Source organism: Staurois parvus, unplaced genomic scaffold, assembly GCF_062004578.1.
Source record: "Staurois parvus isolate SC_StPar_1 unplaced genomic scaffold, SC_StPar_1.0 ptg000232l, whole genome shotgun sequence".
In the NCBI taxonomy this organism is placed as follows: domain Eukaryota; kingdom Metazoa; phylum Chordata; class Amphibia; order Anura; family Ranidae; genus Staurois; species Staurois parvus.
Window position 1 is genome coordinate 6630066 of NW_028318028.1, and position 21603 is coordinate 6651668.

A 21603-nucleotide genomic window follows, 5' to 3' on the forward strand; every position below is an offset into this window, starting at 1 on the left:
CGGGGCTCTGCCAGAACAACTTGAGATTGGCGCTTCCAACCGGAGAAGGGATGCGCTAATTCACTATTAAGGGCGGGGCTATGCATATCAACACTAAAGCCGCACTTCCCATTGGCAGAGCGGGTGCTGTGCTGTGATTTGCCAGCTGCTAGAGACGTCACTTTACATTCGACAACCACCGGAGACCTTTGCCGCTGAGGGCACGTGACGGCGGCGGAGCCAATCAGCAGCGAGGCCGTTTCCAAGGAAGGTGAGAGCTTTCATTTGTCTGGCTTCTATCAATTGTGAGAAGAGAAGGTGAAGGATGGAGGGCAGCGTGCAGGGGGGCCGCACAGAGCTGCCTGGTGCTCTACAGCTGCTGTGGAACTACAAGTCCCAGAAGGGCAGAGCACAGAGGCTGCCAGGGCCTGCAGCAGGCCAAGAACAGGGACAAGCCATAGGCTGCCTCCCAGTATAATAGTGCCAGGGAAGAACTATGGGGGGGAGAAAGCTGGAGACTGCCTCCTGAAAATACCAATGGCCTGGCTTCTGCCATGGAACAAGCATGTGGCAAGTGAAGGCAGGAGGAGCTCTGAGTCGGTGACACAGAAGCTACACAGCCAGCCAGGCCAATAGCATTCCTGAGAATCTGATGGAAGCAGTGACTGCCTGTGTCCTCCAATCATCACAGGTTTCCTTGAGGTAGGACTAAAGGCAAAGCTGTTTTTTGTTTTCATTTTGGATGGAGTAAGGGAGGGTAAGACCCTCTGGCAGGTCTTTTTTTATTTTGCCATCTGCGTCCCATTGTGGAGATTTCCCTTCACTTCCTGTCCCATAGCTAAAACAGGAAGTGAGATGAAATCCCTGCAAAGTGAGGGAATCCCCGGGTGTCACCAGAACAAGTGTCCCTTTTGGAAGATTTCCCCTCTATTCCTGTTCTAGGGACAACTCAAAATCTGGGATTTTCTTTCACTTTCAATGTTAGGCGTAAACAGGACAATAGAGGGGATGAATCTCCCTAAAAGGGACACAGACAGCAAAAAAAAAAAAAAAGCTTTGCCTTAACTTATACTTCAAATTAGAACTATAGGCAGAAGTGTTGTTTTCATCTTGGATAGAGTAAGGGAGGGTTATGGTATCAGTGTTGACACCGAATATTTCCATGAGTACTCATATTCTCAGTGGTAGGAGAGGAGAGAAAGCTGCGGGGATTTTTCTCCTCTCCTTGCAGGGATGATAGTTTGGGCTAGAAGGCTTTTAATTGGTCAGCACAGTCACATGGACAGTGCTGACCAATCAGATGCCATGTAGCCTGTACTGTCATCCCTGCGAGGAGAGAAAGCCACGGGGATTTCAAATCCCCAGACCTGTGAAGCTGCTTTCTCTCCTCTCCTCACAGGGATGACAATCCCGTGGCTTTCTCTCCCCTCCTTGCAGGGATGATAGTTGAGGCTAGAAGGCTTTTGTATTGGTCAGCACCATCACATGGACGGTGCTGACCAATCAGATGCCATGTAGCCTGTACTGTCATCCCTGCAAGGAGAGAAAACTGCGGGGGTTTCAAATCCCCAGACCTGTGAAGCCTCATTCTCTCCTCTCCTTACAGGGATGACAATCCCCGCGGCTTTCTCTCCTCTCCTTGCAGGGATGATAGTTTAAGCTAGAAGGCTTTTGTATTGGTCAGCACAGTCACATGGATGGTGCTGACCAATCAGATACCATGTAGCCTGTACTGTCATCCCTGCGAGGAGAGAAAGCCATGGGGATTTCAAATCCCCACACTTGTGAAGCATCTTTCTCTCCTCTCCTTACAGGGATGACAGTACGGGCCAGATGGCATCTGATTGGTCAGCACCGTCCATGTGACAAAAACTTTCTAGCCCAAACTGTCATCCCTGCAAGGAGATGAGTGAAAGCGAAGGGTATTTCAAATCCCCGCCATTCTCTCCCCGCCTACCACTGAGAATATGGAGCATCTGCCACCATAGTATACATCCTCACACGCCCAATCTCTGCTACGTGAAACCTCCCTGCGGTGCTCCTGTGTGAACTCTGGTTATAACAGCCTGGGTCCACAGTGAAGCATATGGGAAACTGCATGCACTTTGAACAGGAATTGCATTCCTGTTCTAATCGCATGTTCTTTGCAATGCAATTTGCACCCATACATTTTGTATTGGCACAAATCGTACCACAAAGTATCAGTAATCGGTATATGCGAGTACTTGACCAAAAATATCAGTACTTGTACTCGCCGAAAAAAAAAAAGGGGGGTATCTTGCAAATGTTTCAATTGCTAGAAATGCAGTTGGTTGCTGTGAAGCAAGCACAGGCCCATACAAAACTGCTAGTAAAATATCGGGGTTGACATAAAACTCTGTTCAATGAAAGAAATCTACTTTTATAAAAAAAAGCATGAACTGGAGCGATGATAGGCAATGAAAAACATGGTAGATGAAGCAGACATACCTGGGTGAAATGGCAGAATGTGACATAGATGCATTTGTACTCCTAAGCAGAATGATCTAACAATGAATATAGAGGAAGGTGAAAAGAAAGAAGTGTGTGTATTCAGTGCCGGGACATGGTCACCTGGTGCCCAGTGCAAAAATGGCAAACTGTGATGCTCCATTTATTCTGAAAGAGTCAGTGTCATTTCAAAACCAGTTTGAAACAGTAACCCACAGCATAGCTGGCAGTTTCCATGATAATAACCCACATCATCAATGCCAGTTTACACAAAACACAGTAATAGCTCCCAGCATTGATGACAGTAGCAACAATAATAACCCCCACCATCAGTACCAGTTTCTACAATAATGACCCCCAGCATTAGTATCAGCAGCAGCAATAATAACCCCAAGCATTAGTGCCAGTTTCTGCAATAACAACCCCTAAGCGTCAGTGCCAGTTTGCGCAATAATAACTGTTCACATAGATGGCATTTACCATAATAATAACCCCTCCGCATCAGTACCAGTTTCTGCAGTAATAACCCCCAGCATTGGTATCAGCAGCTGCAGCAGCAATAATAACCCCACACATTAGTGCCAGTTTCTGCAATAACAGCCCTAAACATCAGTGCCAGTTTGCGCAATAATAACGCCTAGCATAGATGGCATTTTCCATAATAACTCTCAGCATAAATGATAGTTTACGCAATAATAACCCCCCACATCTGTGTCAGCAGCAGCAATAACCCCCATCATAATCCACATCATAGGCTGTCAGTGGCATTATGCTTTCTAAACACCCTTTCATTGATGGCCTTTAATGTGTAATTCCAGCATGAACCTAACTAGATTTAAAATGATCCCCCCAACACCTATGCTGACCAACCTGTGTAACGGGAGGAAAAAGTGTATATACTTACCTATTTTTAGGCCACTCCAGTCTGGTCATGTGATCCTCCCTGTATCAGCCAGCAGGGGGAGGAGAGAGTGCTCCAACAACAGGTGGTAAAGGCTGTGCAATGATGTCACCCATAGTCTTCCATGTCCCAGACATTGCCAGCACTCCCTCTTCTCCCCTGCATGCACCACTGGCTCACAAAGAGATCACTTGAATGGGTTGGAGCATCCTGAAAATGTTAGCATAGGTATTAAAAGGGGGGAGGGGGCATTTTTAAGGCTAGTTAGGTTTATGCTGCAATTCTATTTTAATCTTTCTTTCACAATAAAAGACTTTGAGCCGCTGTAAATAAATATATATTTACTATTATATATCTGCTCTGCCTGCTGCTGTATTTGTTACGTTACACTTGTATTAAGGGTGTAACCTGTTTCTGTTGCAGCAGCCTCCATAACCTTAGGTAGTTCATTGATGCTTCCTGTCAATGTGTAACTGCCTGCTTGTACGAGGTATGAGCAGACCGATACACAGACCGTCTGTAGAAGCCTGACACCGCACCTGCAAACTGCTGATCGGGGGTGCAGTGCTTTACAGGCTTCTAATAAAAAAATTAATAAACACAAATGCAATAATAAAGATATGCATTTATTATTTTTTTACAAAGGTGAACTTAGTTCCATGAAGTAAAACAAGAAGAAGCGCACCAACCTTGTGCATTACCTCAGTAACCAAATTTATTTAGTAAAAGAATGGTACTCACAAACAGCGAATAAAAACAGGCATGTAAGTCCTCCCGCGTTTCGAAGGTCATGCCTTCTTCCTCAGAACTCCATGACCTTCGAAACGCGTCAGCTGTACTGAGTGTCCACCCCCACGATGGGATTCGCGCTGGCCTCTTGCCTTTGAAGTCCGGAGGACTTACATGCCTGTTTTATTCACTGTTTGTGAGTACCATTCTTTTACTAAATAAATTTGGTTACTGAGGTAATGCGCAAGGTTGGTGCGCGTCTTCTTGTTTTACTTCACAGTTCTGTTCGGGCTTCCCCAGCCTTGGTTTGGAGCTGCACGACCTTGTATGCCCCGGTGGTTGTTTTGTTGGGATTTGATCTACTCACCACCGGCCTGGGTCCCAGAGCGCAGGAGAAATTGCATTTAGAACTTAGTTCCATGACAGGTTAAAGAATAATATGTGTATATGTTTTTTTGTAATTGTGACACTATATTTGTACTTTACATACTCTACATGTGAAAGATACTCTTGTTGGAAGTGGCATCTTTTTATAGGGCCCATTATGACTGCCATCCTAGTGTGTTGCATTAGTGTGCATTAAGGCAACCTTTTAAACAAATGGGCTGCCATTGCACCAGTATGGACAAAAAAAAGTACATACAGCATTTTGTTTTTCCATGCAGTGCACCACAACACACAGGAGAACATTACAATGCATTGTGTGCAGCAACAAGTGTGTCAGAACTGTGTTGTCTTTGTTGCTTTAGAGTGCCATTCAGAATGTATGGCAGAGCAACGTGTTACCATATGTAATGTGATCATTGCTTCCAACGCACCTTAATGGCAAAGTGTAAATGGGCCATAACCCAAAGATATGTAATGTACTGGATAAGCTCTGCTATTGTAAAAGTATTGATCACTTACCCTTTTGAAAAAGGAATGTTCCTTTCACTGCCAAGATTTCTCATCATACCAGTCAGAATAAAATAAACTGCAGGGTCGGGGCTGTTGAGTGTTCACCCTATCTACTGTATGCACACCCTAACCTGCAGCTGCACAGAGGGCTCATAGAGAGGCCTTCCAGGGATCTCTAACATGTATACAAACTCTTGCTTTGACAGTTTTCAGTTGTTACCATGTTGGACACTTTGGCATCCTCAGCGATGACAATGGGCCACACCAAGGAACAGATATCTGAGAAGATCCTGAACCATGCCTTAGAAATTATCTACCTGCTGACAGGAGAGGTGAGCTCCACTTTGGACCACAATGTAGATTGTTAAAGGAAACATATTGTCTTACAACTGTTGTTGAGATATGCATAAAAAATCTAGCAGCCTGATATAAATATAATTTTCAATGTATTAGTGCTGATGTCTGTTGTATTGGGGGTGCAATGTGTTGTTACAATGGAAGGCTCTGTTTGTTTGTTTTGTTTTTTTCTTTGCACTGCCAGTCACTTTTTTTGAGATTAAGTTGATCATTCTATAAAAGAGTGCCTTGGGTTTTGAAGCTGTTGGGGTGTTGAGCAGCTAAGTAACTAAACATGTGTGTAAATACCTGTAGCTCTCTGTTATTAACACCGGGGAGAGAGGGGGGCTAAGGCTGGGACTTTTTCTGGGTGCCACCATCATGAATGTGATGTCAGCAGACTCATTTAAGTGACACTTTATAGCATTCACCTTCGCTCCTCTCCTAGCTGAAATATACTATGAAATTAATACTATGCATGGAGGTGAAGGGAGGGGGAGGAGGAGCTGGGTCAGCACAGATAGTAATTAAGACACTCCCAGATGAGAAGACTGTCACATGCAGGAAGGGGGGACTGTGGTAGAGAACTAACTAGTCAAGTATAGACAAGCACATTGCAAGTGTGTAAATATAATTCATGCAAAGAAAAACACGCACATTTCAAGTATTCAATTTGTCTGCACTTTACCTGAAAATGTATAGGTCGGTGGCAGGAGCTCCTCAATCTTCCAAGCTGGAACACAAGCAACAATAAAACCTGACAGAGGGATCTAACCTTTCCGCTGTTTATGAAAACAGTGGCACCCTCGCTATTCTCTCTGAGGCTAACTGATCCATGCTAACACTTTTGCGGAATAATAAAGTATTCTGAATCTCAATATTCAATGGATAATTTTGATTCTGTGCAAGGGTTCTTTTTTTTTTTTTTTTTTTACACACAACAGTTAATTTAGACAAAGTATGACAACATTAAATTGTTGTGGAAATTCAGTAAGAGACCTCACTGCTATCAGATCAAGTTGTGAGTAGTTACATCCTAACAACTGAACTGCCTGAAATATTATCTTCAGATTCCCCCATGCTTGTTCACTCATCTCTCATTCCTGTTTGTTTCAGAAATACGTCATTGTAAAGAAAAAGTTTCCACACTGCTGCATACACCCAAAATCTGGAGGGGCAAGTATACCATTTCACCTCTTTAGTCTGGTTTACCTCTGTTAAAACTGAACTTGTAACAGACAAGCTTTTCTCTAATAGTGAGAAACCTTCTATGCGCCTACCCTCTACTTATTCCCAAACATGAGCTGCTAGTACAAGCATCACAACAGAAATAACAAGTGTAGTGCTAATTCCTGATCACATACCACTACGCTATATGCAAGATAAACTACAAAAGAAAGTTTAATTAGATCAAAATCATATACAAACGTTGTATATAATACACAAAAAACAACATCCCAAACACGTGGCATTTGAACGCTCAGTACACTGGTGAAACAAAGCCACTTCTAGTGCATTCTATCATGTTTATCAAGTCCAAGAAAGTATCCATGTGAAATAAATATGGGAAAAGTGCTGCTTCCAACTCAAAATAAACGTGCAAATGTTTTTATCCAAATCACCCCTTGTGACCTGTTCCACCCACAAAAGGATAAAATTAACCTTTTTGGGGGACCTTAATTATATATTATAAGGACAGAAAAAGCAGTACATGTTCATATAGCATCAACAGAGGTCTTGGTATACTCGATCTTTTAGGCATGGTCACTTCTAAAAGCAGAACATAAAACAGTACTTAGTGTTTTCTGCTTTTCTTGCTTTATTAAAACATATAATGATACACTTGCATATGAAGTGTATTACAGCTGTGCACTAGAACTCTTGATTCATCAGGAATATAAGCCTTTACTGAAATGTCACTATTGCCAGTCCTTCTGGCATGCAAACTTGTGTAACCACAGCACGCCTTAAAGTGTTGCTAAACCCAGGACCCTGCATTCACTGTATCTGGTCTCCCACAGTACACAGAACATGGAAATGCAAATGTTTTAGTAAATATAAACTGCAAAATATCTTTGCTCATCAGCAGTATATAGCAGTCTTGTGCCTTAAATCAGGTTTAAAGCTTGTAGGAGGTGTTTTCATTCTCCTCTGACTGTCTTATGAGGCTGCACCTCCTGTCTGGACACTGCTTATTGGCAGCCAATCACATGCACTCTCCCAAAGAAAAAATCTAGCAATACACACTAAACTGAGCATGTTCAGAGTGCTTCCTAAAGCTCTGATCAATCAGCAGATTGGTTGGGGACAGTAGAAGAAGGGGAGGGTCAGAGAAGACCGGATCAAACAGCCTTTTTATACAATGCAGAACTACCCTTTAGGTTCCACAGTGAGTATAACAAGCATGCTTTACTGCATAAACAGACTCTTTTTACTGTTGTGGGTTTAGTAACACTTTAAGCATTATATCCAGTGGACTTCGTCAGAGGGCTGTTTGGCTGGGAAAGGCTGTTTTACTTTCTGTATGTTTTTCAAAGAGGACCTTGCATCCACTACACCTGGCTGCATGTGGCATTCAGACCATAGGGCCCTAAATAAAGCTTTCCACATCTTTCAACTGTAGATATCCTTACAGGAGCATAAAATGTGTTCCATCTGGCAAACTGCTTCTCCCACAGATGTCAGAAGCAGGAGAGACAATGACTGTTACTCCCCTTATGCTGTGCCCTAACAAGGGAAACTAACACTTGGCACAAGTTGTGATGAGCATTATATATGTTTGTTGATGTGTGAGTATGTTGGTTTATCAGTTTTGAACCCACAAATGGCATCTCTGGTACTGTGCACCAAAACTGTTGCAATGCTGCAGGTACCTGTGAAGTGTGATGATGTTGCCGTGTACTTCTCTATGGAAGAATGGGACTATGTGAAAGGACATAAGGAAGATTACCAAGATGTCATTATGGATACTGATGCACCCAGCAACACTTTGGAAATTACAGAAAATACTGACCTAGGTAATAGTACATTTTTGTACACATATACATTTTGTATTCTTAAAAAAAAAAAACCTAAATGCATTTTAAATATTATATGACCCCAATGTATTTACCTCCTGCAATCCTTTATGCAACTGCATTCTGAGTGGGAAAGGAATGGAAAGGAGCCGTAGTGCAAGTCAGTTGGGTGTTTACTGCAGTGCACAGTGCTCTGAACAAATGGAGGCTGCAAAAGGACCATTTAAGGAGACAGTCACTTTGTAAAGTCAGGGCAAAATGAAAACTTCCTTATAACGTGGCTCTCCCAAGCCCAATGATACCCTACCTCACAGCTCCTTCCGCTGCCTTTGTCAGCACAAATAGCCAGTACTTTTTAAGTACGGAGTAGCATGTGGCCTCCTATGCTGGAAAGATGCCTGTCCATTTTGTATTGACAGTCTGCAAGAGCCTGACAGATCAGCAGATCCTTTTCATCTTTAAAACAAAAAACAAAAAAAACTTATCCTTTAGTGCCAGCAGCAAAGAAGGAGGTTGGGGGCTCCTTTTCAAATCTGCTGTCACTTTGCCCTGAATAGGCAAAATATCAATGCCTTTTCAAAGACTAACACAAGTAACAGGAGGCACCATGAGATGCTGCACTTCATCACTGTTGCTAGCTTAGAATTATTTTAGGCCAGATGAGGTTCAGTTTAAAGCATACCTGTCAGCTATTTTAGAGCAGGCAATATGTGTTTTCTATTACCATTTTATGTCAGCAAAGCTGCTTCTGTGGCCCCTACTGATTCTGTATCACTTGCTCATTGAAGCCTTGATTTTGTGATTAAGCCATGCCTTCTTGATGCTCTCTAGCCAGTAAAGGTGCACGCATTGAAGGGGAGATGGCAGACTGGTAGGGCTTAGATCTAGTCACTGGTTGTAGTTGAAAATCAGGGAAGACAAGATTTAGTAACCACATGAAGCCAAGAGCAGCGCAAAGAGGAGGCCTGTCTGCATCATAATAATAATAATAGGCGCCTTGTATTGCCTACTATCAAAGCTGGGCTTGTACCCTGCAGCGCCATTATTTGTCAGCAAGGCTGCTCATCATGGGTACAAGCAAATACTAGTAAAAAATAGGATTTTTATGGTACTGCACTGTGCTAGGATGCTGAGTGGATGATTGATGCCAAGACAGAAGCACAACATCTCTCTGGGTTGACGTTGTTGTCATCTGTGATTATTGCATTTGTACAGAATCTTAGTCACGCATAACTGCAATATCAGTTTTAATGTGACATACATTACTCAACCAGTCCTGTAATTGGGATTTGTTCAATACAAATAACCTTTTGTAAGGGAATAATACTAGGATACTTCCTTTCCGAGGTCCCCAAATAATCCTTCGAGGATACTCCGAAGAAGCTGCAGTTTTTAATGTCCATAGCAAATACACACACTACAGTTTATAATCTGCACATCTCCTGAGGAGGTACATTTTATACAGTCAGGTCCATAAATATTGGGACATCAACACAATTCTAACATTTTTGGCTCTATATACCACCACAATGGATTTGAAATGAAACAAACAAGATGTGCTTTATCTGCAGACTGTCAGCTTTAATGTGAGGGTATTTACATCCAAATCAGGTGAACGGTGTAGGAATTACAACAGTTTGCATATGTGCCTCCCACTTGTTAAGGGACCAAAAGTAATGGGACAATTGGCTTCTCAGCTGTTTCATGGCCAGGTGTGTGTTATTCCCTCATTATCCCAATTACAATGAGCAGATAAAAGGTCCAGAGTTCATTTCAAGTGTGCTATTTGCATTTGGAATCTGTTGCTGTCAACTCTCAAGATGAGATCCAAAGAGCTGTCACTATCAGTGAAGCAAGCCATCATTAGGCTGAAAAAACAAAACAAACCCATCAGAGAGATAGCAAAAACATTAGGCGTGGCCAAAACAACTGTTTGGAACATTCTTAAAAAGAAGGAATGCACTGGTGAGCTCAGCAACACCAAAAGACCCGGAAGACCACGGAAAACAACTGTGGTGGATGACTGAAGAATTCTTTCCCTGGTGAAGAAAACACCCTTCACAACAGTTGGCCAGATCAAGAACACTCTCCAGGAGGTAGGTGTATGTGTGTCAAAGTCAACAATCAAGAGAAGACTTCACCAGAGTGAATACAGAGGGTTCACCACAAGATGTAAACCATTGGTGAGCCTCAAAAACAGGAAGGCCAGATTAGAGTTTGCCAAACGACATCTACAAAAGCCTTCACAGTTCTGGAACAACATTCTATGGACAGATGAGGCCAAGATCAACTTGTACCAGAGTGATTGGCTGTCAGGATTTGTGTAGGCGGGGCAGCGTGACGAACGTGAGAGGAGCTAGGCTCCTCTCACAGTCCGCCCTGAAGACCGGAACGGCGCGGGAATACAGCGAGAGGAACGCGCGGAGCAAAGGTAAGTGAATTGACACAGGGGGGACTTGGGGACTTAATATGGGGGATGAATTAATATGGGGGATGAATTACTATAGGGGGGATGAATTACTATATGGGGGATGAATTATTATATGGGGGATGAATTACTATATGGGGGATGTATTACTATATGGGGGATGTATTACTATATGGGGGATGAATTACTATATGGGGGATGAATTACTATATGGGGGATGAATTACTATATGGGGGATGTATTACTATATGGGGGATGTATTACTATATGGGGGATGTATTACTATATGGGGGATGTATTACTATATGGGGGATGAATTACTATATGGGGGATGAATTACTATGGGGGATGAATTACTATATGGGGGATGTATTACTATGGGGGATGAATTACTATATGGGGGATGAATTACTATATGGGGGATGAATTACTATATGGGGGATGAATTTTCATAACGTTTGTTACAACATATCTTTGCGAGCAATCCTTTTCGAGGATGCTGGACATAAAGACGAAGAAAAGGAACAGACTTTGTTGCGAAAATTACATGAGAGTGGCACTTGCCAAGGTAATGCCGCGCATTTCTGAACTGGCCTCTGAAAGACAACAGCAGAAGTCACACTGATTTGCGGTAAATATTCATTATTTTGTTTTTGTGTAAAAATCATGTTTTAATGGTTTTGTTCTTTGTTCTTAATGGTTTTGTTCATTTTGTGCACCTATGTATAAATATATACCTATGTTTTGAATTTTAAAAATCATATTTTATTTTTCCAATTAAGAAGGGTTCGGTGAATGCGCATATGAAACTGGTGGGGTTCAGTACCTCCAAAAAGGTTAAGAACCACTGTCCTAAGCATACCACCTCATCAGTGAAGCATGGTGGTGGTAGTGTCATGGCGTGGGCATGTATGGCTGCCAATGGAACTGGTTCTCTTGTATTTATTGATGATGTGACTGCTGACAAAAGCAGCAGGATGAATTCTGAAGTGTTTCAGGCAATATTATCTGCTCATATTCAGCCAAATGCTTCAGAACTCATTGGATGCCGCTTTACAGTGCAGATGGACAATGACCCAAAGCATACTGCAAAAGCAACCAAAGAGTTTTTTAAGGGAAAGAAGTGGAATGTTATGCAATGGCCAAGTCAATCACCTGACCTGAATCCGATTGAGCATGCATTTCACTTGCTGAAGACAAAACTGAAGGAAAAATGCCCCAAGAACAAGCAGGAACTGAAGACAGTTGCAGTAGAGTCCTGGCAGAGCATCACTAGGGATGAAACCCAACGTCTGGTGATGTCTATGCGTTCCAGACTTCAGGCTGTAATTGACTGCAATGGATTTGCAACCAAATATTAAAAAGTGAAAGTTTGATTTATGATTATTATTCTGTCCCATTACTTTTGATCCCTTAACAAGTGGGAGGCACATATGCAGACTGTTGTAATTCCTACACCGTTTACCTGATTTGGATGTAAATACCCTCAAATTAAAGTGGACAGTCTGCAGTTAAAGCACATCTTGTTCATTTCATTTCAAATCCATTGTGGTGATGTATAGAGCCAAAAATGTTAGAATTGTGTCGATGTCCCAATATTTATGGACCTGACTGTATATGAAACAATTAGTGAATTGGATACTCCATCATGAAGATTGTTGTGATTTGTTACAATGTGAATTTGTAAGAATTGCACAGTGTTGTATCATAGTGATGGGGTACCATTGGGAGGTTCTGTTAAGGGTTTGTCATCTACAATGTCTTTATTTATAATCATATATTGAAAGGTGTAGCTTTAAAGTATTTTATCTCTTACGTATGATGTTAATCAATTATTTGATACCTTAAACTCCTGTCTTTTACCAGTTTTGCTAATGAAATTTATTCTGGGATGTTGGCCCAAAACAATTTAAGTTTACACTCATCATACTCCCTTTGTTACAATATCTATCATGTGTATGGATGAGGAGGGTGTAAGTTTGACCCCTGGAGCTCCAGTCTAGATTTGCATATTAGAGTGTTTGTTTGAGGTTCCTGTGTGGCTCTACAAGATATATATCAGTCTATACAAGCTCCTGTAGGTACCTTTCTAGTGTGCAGTCACGTTTGTTTTAGACTGAATACAGGTTTACTGTGAAAATTAGTTCCATTTTAACACAATATTCCTGTTTTCATATTTTAGAATTGCCAGACCTGCATGCTGGAGAGTTACAGCGTGACTCATACGATGTCCCTGATGTTATCACAGCTGATGCCTCAACCGAAGCCACGACTGATGTCTTACCTGGTGCCTCAAAAGCTGCAAAACACGATGAGGACAGTGAAAAGAGCAAAAAGGACAAAGAAGAATCTGAAGACAAGGGTAGAAGTGACTCAGAAGACAGTGAAGAGGACTCATCCAGTGGTAAGTCAGCAGGAGTAACAAGTAGGAGAGTTACTAAACCGTTACTAAAACTGGTGCACTTGGAATCCAATGCATGGAAGCCAATAAGCTTTTAACTTCAGCTTGTTCAATTAAGCTTTGACAATAAAACCTGGAAGCTGATTGGTTTCTGTGCAGAGCTGTGCCAGATTTTACACTCTTCAGTTTTAGTAAGTAACCCCCACTTTACGTAAAGGAGACTTTACCATCGGTGCTTCTCATTCAATTTTCCTGGTTGGCATACTGGCCGTCTAGCTTTATTGCTTTGAGTAACTAACCTAGAATGAGTACGCAGATAAGAATGTGTGACTTTACTCTTGACTGTCCTGATCTGTATTTTTTTTTTCCAAGCCTTTGAGTGTAAAAATCCTGAAGTTCCACCTCCAAAAAAAGATTTTGTTTTGTGCTCCTGAAGAACCCTTGACCCTAGGAAGACCTCAACTTCTCCAACACCTGTTTTAATTTTAGCTCAGTCTTTCCAATATAACGTGTGGTTTTTTTTTTTTTTTTTTGTTCTTTATAGTAGCTGAATCCATGAAGATGGATGTGGCTAGAGAACGATCCTTTGCAAGCCCTTTTTACCGTGAAGCCATGCGGTTTGAGATGACAGAGGAGATACAGGAAGACGGTACAGTAAGACCCCTCAGCACTGAAGCCACCTTGTTGGATAAGCTCCATCCTGAAATATATCGCTACGACCAGAACATCTGGAGCATCAGCCAGAGGTTCATATGTGGCACAAACAACAGACCGTACAACCAGCCCTCCATAATAGCCGATGATGATGACAGTGAAGTAGGACAGTCACCGATCCAAGTGCCCAACCTGGCTGAAGAGAAACCTTACCGATGTGTTGCCTGTGATCAGCTGTTCAAGTATAAGTCCAGCGTCACAAGACATTACGCTGTAGTGCATGGGGTGAAGCCTCACCAGTGCAACGAGTGTGGCAAACGGTTCTCCACCAAATTTAACTCTGTAGTGCACAAGTGTCATCCACACAAAAACAAAAGCCCCTGGGGAAATGATTCATCAGGTTTAAATAGTTAAGAATGTACCCAAAATTTGGAAAGTACTTTGCCACCTGCTTGTGTGTGCGCAAGTAGGCCCCGCCGAGGCGGTAGACAGACTGTTTGTGAACGTGTGTCATGATAGAATGCTTAAAGGGACTTTTACCTCATTTTTCTTTTCCTCTTTTATATTTGCCTAATGTAGATATTTAGGGGATTAGTGTAGAAGCATATTCTTGTTACAAGACTATTACTACTTCCTTTTGAGCAAGCTGGAAAATCCTAGGACCAGGTAGGAAAAGTGATTATGCACCAAAATGATTACAGCCGGTGCCTAACTTTTTTGAGCCTTGTTTATTTGCTGTTATAAGTGAAACTGCATCTCTGGATCCTTCGCTAAAGCCAGCTGTCTCCTAGTTCGGACTGACTTGCTCTTGAATTAATAATTTCCCCTGAGGATGTAATTAAGTTATGTTTTAGAGCGCATTACAATGTGTAGTTGCAAAGTCCCCTTTCTTCTCACTAGGATAATCCTTTTTATGTTCATTACTGAGGTGTGATTATCCCTGCACAGTAAAGTAAATTCGAAGAAGTGGCCAAGTATGAGGCTGAGCTATGACACCATTGTGAATATGGTCAGGTCCCATAAGTTTCATTGGTGTTAAAAAACAGCTGAGAAATATGAAGCAAATGTCATCTCCAAGTTTGCTTAATGTACACAATCAACAAAAATGTATAAAGTTATATATTTCTAGGTGCTCGATGCAAAGACAATTTGAGGTTGGTGTCCCTTTTCAATGAAGCAGTGAAAACCAAGAACGTCCATAAACAGTGATTGGGTCAGTCGGCAGTTGTTACAGAGGGACCAGTTGAAATGTGGTGTGAAATGAACAGGGAGTAAAACCAAATTATGGTAAAAGAAGATGTTTGCAAGTGTTTTCTTTATTGGATTGTGATATTAAAGATTTTGCTTCAGCATGTAAACTAGTTTCCATTAAATAAATAATCAGTTAAAATCAGATCAAAATGTCAGCCATATGGCTAGCCACACTTTTCAAATGTATACACCCTGTTCCAAATTATTATGCAAATGATATTTTTCTCATTTACCTAAATAATTGATGTAAATAACAGTCAGCATAATTCTCATGTTATCAACTATTAAGAGTACAATTCACATTTTATCGAACAAACCTCCTAATGATAACAGGATTTTTTTAAACATAAAAAACTTCCAATGCACTGTTCCAAATTATTATGCACAGTAAGTTTCAAAACACTTTATAGGTTGTAAAGAACTGAAAATTGTAATTTGTTGTGTTTGCAGCATATTTACTGAAATCAAAAGCTATTTCAAACAAACTTTTAACAACATTTTAACTTTTTAAACATTTTAACAGGTCACGTTACATTGTAACATAGGTCCCCTTATTTGATAGCAGCTTCACAAGTCTTGCATCCATTGAACTTGTGAGTTTTTGGACAGTTTCTGCTTGAATTGGTTTGCAAGATGTCAGAATAGCCTCCCAGAGCTGCTGTTTGGATGTAAACTGCCTCCCACCCTCATAGATCTTTTGCTTGAGGATGCTCCAAAGGTTCTCAATAGGATTGAGGTCAGGGGAGGATGGAGGCCACACCATGACTTTCTCTCCTTTTATCCCCATAGCAGCCATTGATGCAGAGGTATTCTTTGCAGCATGAGATGGTGCATTGTCATGCATAAGATGATTTTATTACAGAAAGCATAGTTCTTCCTTCTGTACCAGGGAAGAAAGTGGTCAGTCATAAACTCCACATACTTTGCAGGGGTCATCTTTACACCTTCGGGGACCCTAAAAGGGCCAACCAGCTCTGTTCCCATGATTCCGGCCCAAAACATGACTCCACCACCTCCTTGCTGATGTCGCAGCCTTGCTGGAACAGGGTGGCCGTCCACCAACCATCCACTACTCCATCCATCTGGACCATCCAGGGTTGCACGGCACTCATCAGTTAACAGGACTGTTTGAAAATTAGTGTTCATGTATTTTTCTGCCCAATGCACCCATTTCTGCTTGTGAGCATTGGTTAGGGGTGGCTGAAAAAAAGGTTTGTGCACAGTTGCAAGACTCTGGAGGACTCTACGCCTTGATGTCCGTGGGACTCCAGAGGCACCAGCAGCTTCAAATATCTGTTTGCTGCTATGTAATGGTATTTTAGCAGCTGCTCTCTTGATCCGATGCATGGATGTGGCAGAAATCTTCCTCAATGTGCCTTTATCTGCACGAACCCGTCTGTGCTCTGAATCAGCCACAAATCTCTTAATAGTGCAATGATCGCGCTCAAGTTTTCGTGAAATACCTAATGTTTTCATACCTCGTCCAAAGCATTGAACTATTTCACTCTTTTCGGCAGCAGAGAGATCCTTTTTCTTCCCCATATTGCTTGAAAATGGTGCTCTGCTTAATAATGTGGAACACCCTCCTTTAGTAGTTTTTCCTTAAATTGGGCTCACCGGCCAATCTAATTATCACAGGTGTCCGAGATTGTTTTCAGTGATCAAAAGAGCCCTGACACACAATGCCATCCATGAGTTAAACTGAAAAACAAAATATTTCATCTTTGTGGCACTTAAATAGAATTTGCATAATAATTTGAAACGGTGTATATTTCTGGAGAAATTTATTAGGAAAACTACAGTATATTAAATTGTGGCCATTAAGGGATGTGCATAGTCAGCAACAATATTCAGGTAGGCTGTGGTATTTACAGTCAGGTCCATAAATATTGGGACATCAACACAATTCTAACATGTTTGGCTCTATACACCACCACAATGGATTTGAAATGAAATGAACAAGATGTGCTTTAACTGCAGACTGTCAGCTTTAATTTGAGGGTATTTACATCCAAATCAGGTGAACGGTGTAGGAATTACAACAGTTTGCATATGTGCCTCCCACTTGTTAAGGGAATAAAAGTAATGGGACAGAATAATAATCATAAATCAAACTTTCACTTTTTAATACTTGGTTTCAAATCCTTTGCAGTCAATTACAGCCTGAAGTCTGGAACGCATAGACATCACCAGACGCTGGGTTTCATCCCTGGTGATGCTCTGCCAGGCCTCTACTGCAACTGTCTTCAGTTCCTGCTTGTTCTTGGGGCATTTTCCCTTCAGTTTTGTCTTCAGCAAGTGAAATGCATGCTCAATCGGATTCAGGTCAGGTGATTGACTTGGCCATTGCATAGCATTCCACTTCTTTCCCTTAAACCAGTGGTTCTCAACCTTTCTAATGCCGCGACCCCTTAATACAGTTCCTCATGTTGTGACCCCCAACCATAAAATTATTTTCGTTGCTACTTCATAACTGTAATTTTGCAGTGGGAGGAATAGTGCCTCATCATTGGTGTCAGTGGGAGGAATAGTGCCCCATCACTGATGTCAATGGGAGGAATAGTGCCCCATCATTGGTGTCAGTGGGGGGAATAGTGCCCCATCATTGGTGTCAGTGGGAGGAATAGTGCCACGTCATTGGTGTCAGTGGGAGGAATAGTGTCCCATCACTGATGTCAATGGGAGGAATAGTGCCCCATCATTGGTATCAGTGGTAGGAATAGTGCCCCCATCATTGGTATCAGTGGTAGGAATAGTGCCTCATCATTGGTGCCAGTGGTAGGAATAGTGCCCCATCATAGGTGTCAGTGGGGGGAATAGTGCCCCATCGTTGGTGTCAGTGGGAGGAATAGTGCCCCATCGTTGGTGTCAGTGGGGGGAGGAATAGTGCCCCATCGTTGGTGTCAGTGGGAGGAATAGTGCCCCATCATAGGTGTCAGTGGGGGGAATAGTGCCCCATCATTGGTGTCAGTGGGGGGAATAGTGCCCCATCATTGGTGTCAGTGGGAGGAATAGTGTCCCATCACTGGTGTCAGTGGGAGGAAAAGTGCCCCATCGTTGGTGTCAGTGGGAGGAAAAGTGCCCCATCGTTGGTGTCAGTGGGAGGAATAGTGCCCCATCGTTGGTGTCAGTGGGAGGAATAGTGCCCCATCGTTGGTGTCAGTGGGAGGAATAGTGCCCCATCGTTGGCGTCAGGGGGAGCAATAGTGCCCCAACATTGGCGTCAGTGGGAGGAATAGTGCCCCATCGTTGGTATCAGAGGGAAGTATAGTGCCCCATCGTTGGTGTCAGTGGGAGGAATAGTGCCCCATCGTTGGTGTCAGTGGGAGGAATAGTGCCCCATCGTTGGTGTCAGGGGGGGGAGGAATAGTGCCCCATCGTTGGTGTCAGGGATGGGAGGAATAGTGCCCCATCATAGGTGTCAGTGGGAGGAAAAGTGCCCCATCACTGGTGTCAGTGGGAGGAAAAGTGCCCCATCATTGGTGTCAGTGGGAGGAAAAGTGCCCCATCATTGGTGTCAGTGGGAGGAAAAGTGCCCCATCACTGGTGTCAGTGGGAGGAAAAGTGCCCCATCACTGGTGTCAGTGGGAGGAATAGTGCCCCATCACTGGTGTCAGTGGGAGGAATAGTGCCCCATCGTTGGTGTCAGTGGGGGGAATACGGCCCCATCGTTGATGTCAGTGGGAGGAATAGTGCCCCATCATTGGCGTCAGTGGGAGGAATAGTGCCCCCATCGTTGGCGTCAGTGGGAGGAATAGTGCCCCATCGTTGGCGTCAGAGGGAGCAATAGTGCCCCATCATTGGCGTCAGTGGGAGGAATAGTGCCCCATCATTGGCGTCAGTGGGAGGAATAGTGCCCCATCGTTGGTATCAGAGGGAAGTATAGTGCCCCATCGTTGGTGTCAGTGGGAGGAATAGTGCCCCATCGTTGGTGTCAGTGGGAGGAATAGTGCCCCATCGTTGGTAATAGTGACACCAATGATTGGGCACTATTCCTCCCACTGACACCAATGATACTTACCTTGCTGACCCCTGCTCCAGCCAGGGCTCGCTCGCTCCCTCCCTCTCCCATGGTACAAACACTTACCGGTCAGATGGCTTCCTTCTCCGGCCGCTTTCCTCCTCTTCACTCGCTCGTGCTTCGCGGTGCCACTCGGCTCCTCCTTTCCAAGCTCCACCTCCTCGCCGGTGATTGGCCGCCTGTGTGCCTCTCTTGAGCTACAGTTCCGGCGGCCAATCACCGACGAGGAAGGATTGATCCCGGGGGTGTGTCCAGATGACAGGGACGGCATGTCATCCCGCCCACACCTGCAGACGGATCAAGGAGCGGTGTCTCGGTTCCTAAGGCCATCGGAAATATGTGTTTTCCGATGGTCTTAGGCGACCCCTGGGAAAGTGTCGTTCGACCCCCAGGTTGAGAACCGCTGCCTTAAACTCTTTGGTTGCTTTTGCAGTATGCTTTGGGTCATTGTCCATCTGCACTGTGGAGCGGCGTCCAATGAGTTCTGAAGCATTAGGCTGAATATGAGCAGATAATATTGCCCGAAACACTTCAGAATTCATCCTGCTGCTTTTGTCAGCAGTCACATCATCAATAAATACAAGAGAACCAGTTCCATTGGCAGCCATACATGCCCACGCCATGACACTACCACCACCATGCTTCACTGATGAGGTGGTATGCTTAGGATCATGAGCAGTTCCTTTCCTTCTCCATACTCTTCTCTTCCCATCACTCTGGTACAAGTTGATCTTGGTCTCATCTGTCTATAGGATGTTGTTCCAGAACTGTGAAGGCTTTTTTAGATGTCGTTTGGCAAACTCTAATCTGGCCTTCCTGTTTTTGAGGCTCACCAATGGTTTATATCTTGTGGTGAACCCTCTCTATTCACTCTAGTGAAGTCTTCTCTTGATTGTTGACTTTGACACACATACACCTACCTCCTGGAGAGTGTTTTTGATCTGGCCAACTGTTGTGAAAGGTGTTTTCTTCACCAGGGAAAGAATTCTTCGGTCATCCTCCACAGTTGTTTTCCGTGGTCTTTCGGGTCTTTTGGTGTTGCTGAGCTCACCGGTGCATTCCTTCTTTTTAAGAATGTTCCAAACAGTTGTTTTGGCCACGCCTAATGTTTTTGCTATCTCTGTGATGGGTTTGTTTTTGATTTTTCAGCCTAATGATGGCTTGCTTTACTGATAGTGACAGCTCTTTGGATCTCATCTTGAGAGTTGACAGCAACAGATTCCAAATGCAAATAGCACACTTGAAATGAATTCTGGACCTTTTATCTGCTCATTGTAATTGGGATAATGAGGGAATAACACACACCTGGCCATGGAACAGCTGAGAAGCCAATTGTCCCATTACTTTTGGTCCCTTAACAAGTGGGAGGCACATATGCAAATTGTTGTAATTCCTACACCGTTCACCTGATTTGGATGTAAATACCCTCAAATTAAAGCTGACAGTCTGCAGTTAAAGCACATCTTGTTCGTTTCATTTCAAATCCATGGTGGTGGTGTATAGAGCCAAAAATGTTAGAATTGTGTTGATGTCCCAATATTTATGGACCTGACTGTAAGTGATCACTGATTAATATTAGGCCCTTAAGCCCCTTTCATACAAAGGGCCTGATGAGGTTCACCTGTCAGTTTTTCAGGCAGACCTGATCGGACGGTCCATTCACTCCCATGGGACTGGTGGGTGTAAACGGACTTGTGTACATTTTATACCCACCTACCTCCTGGTCTATTTGAAAGAAGAAAAGAAAACACAAAGGGGATCTGTTTTCCTCAGTCTAGGCAGAGTGGATTGAAGGGCAGTCCTGTGTAAATGGACAATGGAGTCTGTTTACTCCCAGTTGCCCATAGAACAGAGCGGGCTCTGTTCATGTCTGCTTTGCCTAAACTGAGTGAATATGGATGGCTCATCTGCCTGCTCGGATCAGCTGACAGATCCCCTGCTGATTGCAGTAGCATCCGCTCTGAGTAAAAGTGGCCAAAATGTGCTAAGGCCAGCCATACATTATACAATTTTTATTGAGAATTTTGGTTTAGATTTACTAAAAACTATATAATATGAGATCAAAGCTAATCAACACTTTCAATTGTATCCAATTAGGCAGGCCCTTACACTACATAGTTGAAGGTAAGTCTAAAGGAAATTGGACAGAAGTTTGTAAGAAAATTGTATAGTGTATGGCCAGCCTTAGACTGCTTTCTCCACTTGCACCACCTGCCTGAACTGTTGAAACAAGGCAGGTTGGGTCCATGGGTCAATGATGTCGATACCAAAATTCTGATTATACGGTTTCCAATCTTCAGGTGATCCACTGCAGCCTAAGCTTTTCTGTTCTTTGCTGGTAGGAGTGGTGCCCAAGGTGGGCTTCTGCTGTCATAGCCCATCCACCTCAATCCTTGTTGTGTGTACTGAGATGCTTCTCTATTTACCATAATTCTAAGGGGGGTTTACTAGAGATACCACAGCTTTTCAGCTGAAACCATGCTCCTCTGACCTTGGTCATAAACAAGGCATCAGGAGAGC

At 43.1% G+C, this 21603-nt stretch overlaps 1 protein-coding gene across 3 annotated transcripts; it reads left to right on the forward strand.

Annotated features, from left to right (window-relative positions):
* Positions 1 to 157: 157 nt before the first annotated feature.
* On the forward strand, positions 158 to 15169 carry LOC149460306 (uncharacterized). 3 transcript variants are annotated; one of them, XM_089679829.1, is made up of 6 exons: positions 158 to 250; positions 5182 to 5307; positions 6428 to 6487; positions 8181 to 8328; positions 12939 to 13160; positions 13702 to 15169. In XM_089679829.1, the coding sequence occupies exons 2-6, from the start codon at positions 5197 to 5199 to the stop codon at positions 14223 to 14225; spliced, it is 1065 nt and encodes a 354-aa protein (XP_089535955.1). In that variant the 5' UTR covers positions 158 to 250; positions 5182 to 5196; the 3' UTR covers positions 14226 to 15169. The 3 variants fall into 3 exon arrangements, with proteins under 3 accessions (XP_089535955.1, XP_089535957.1, XP_089535956.1); XM_089679831.1 differs by having other exon boundaries at positions 13005 to 13160; XM_089679830.1 differs by lacking the exon at positions 158 to 250 and adding an exon at positions 551 to 681.
* The last annotated feature ends 6434 nt before the right edge of the window (positions 15170 to 21603 follow it).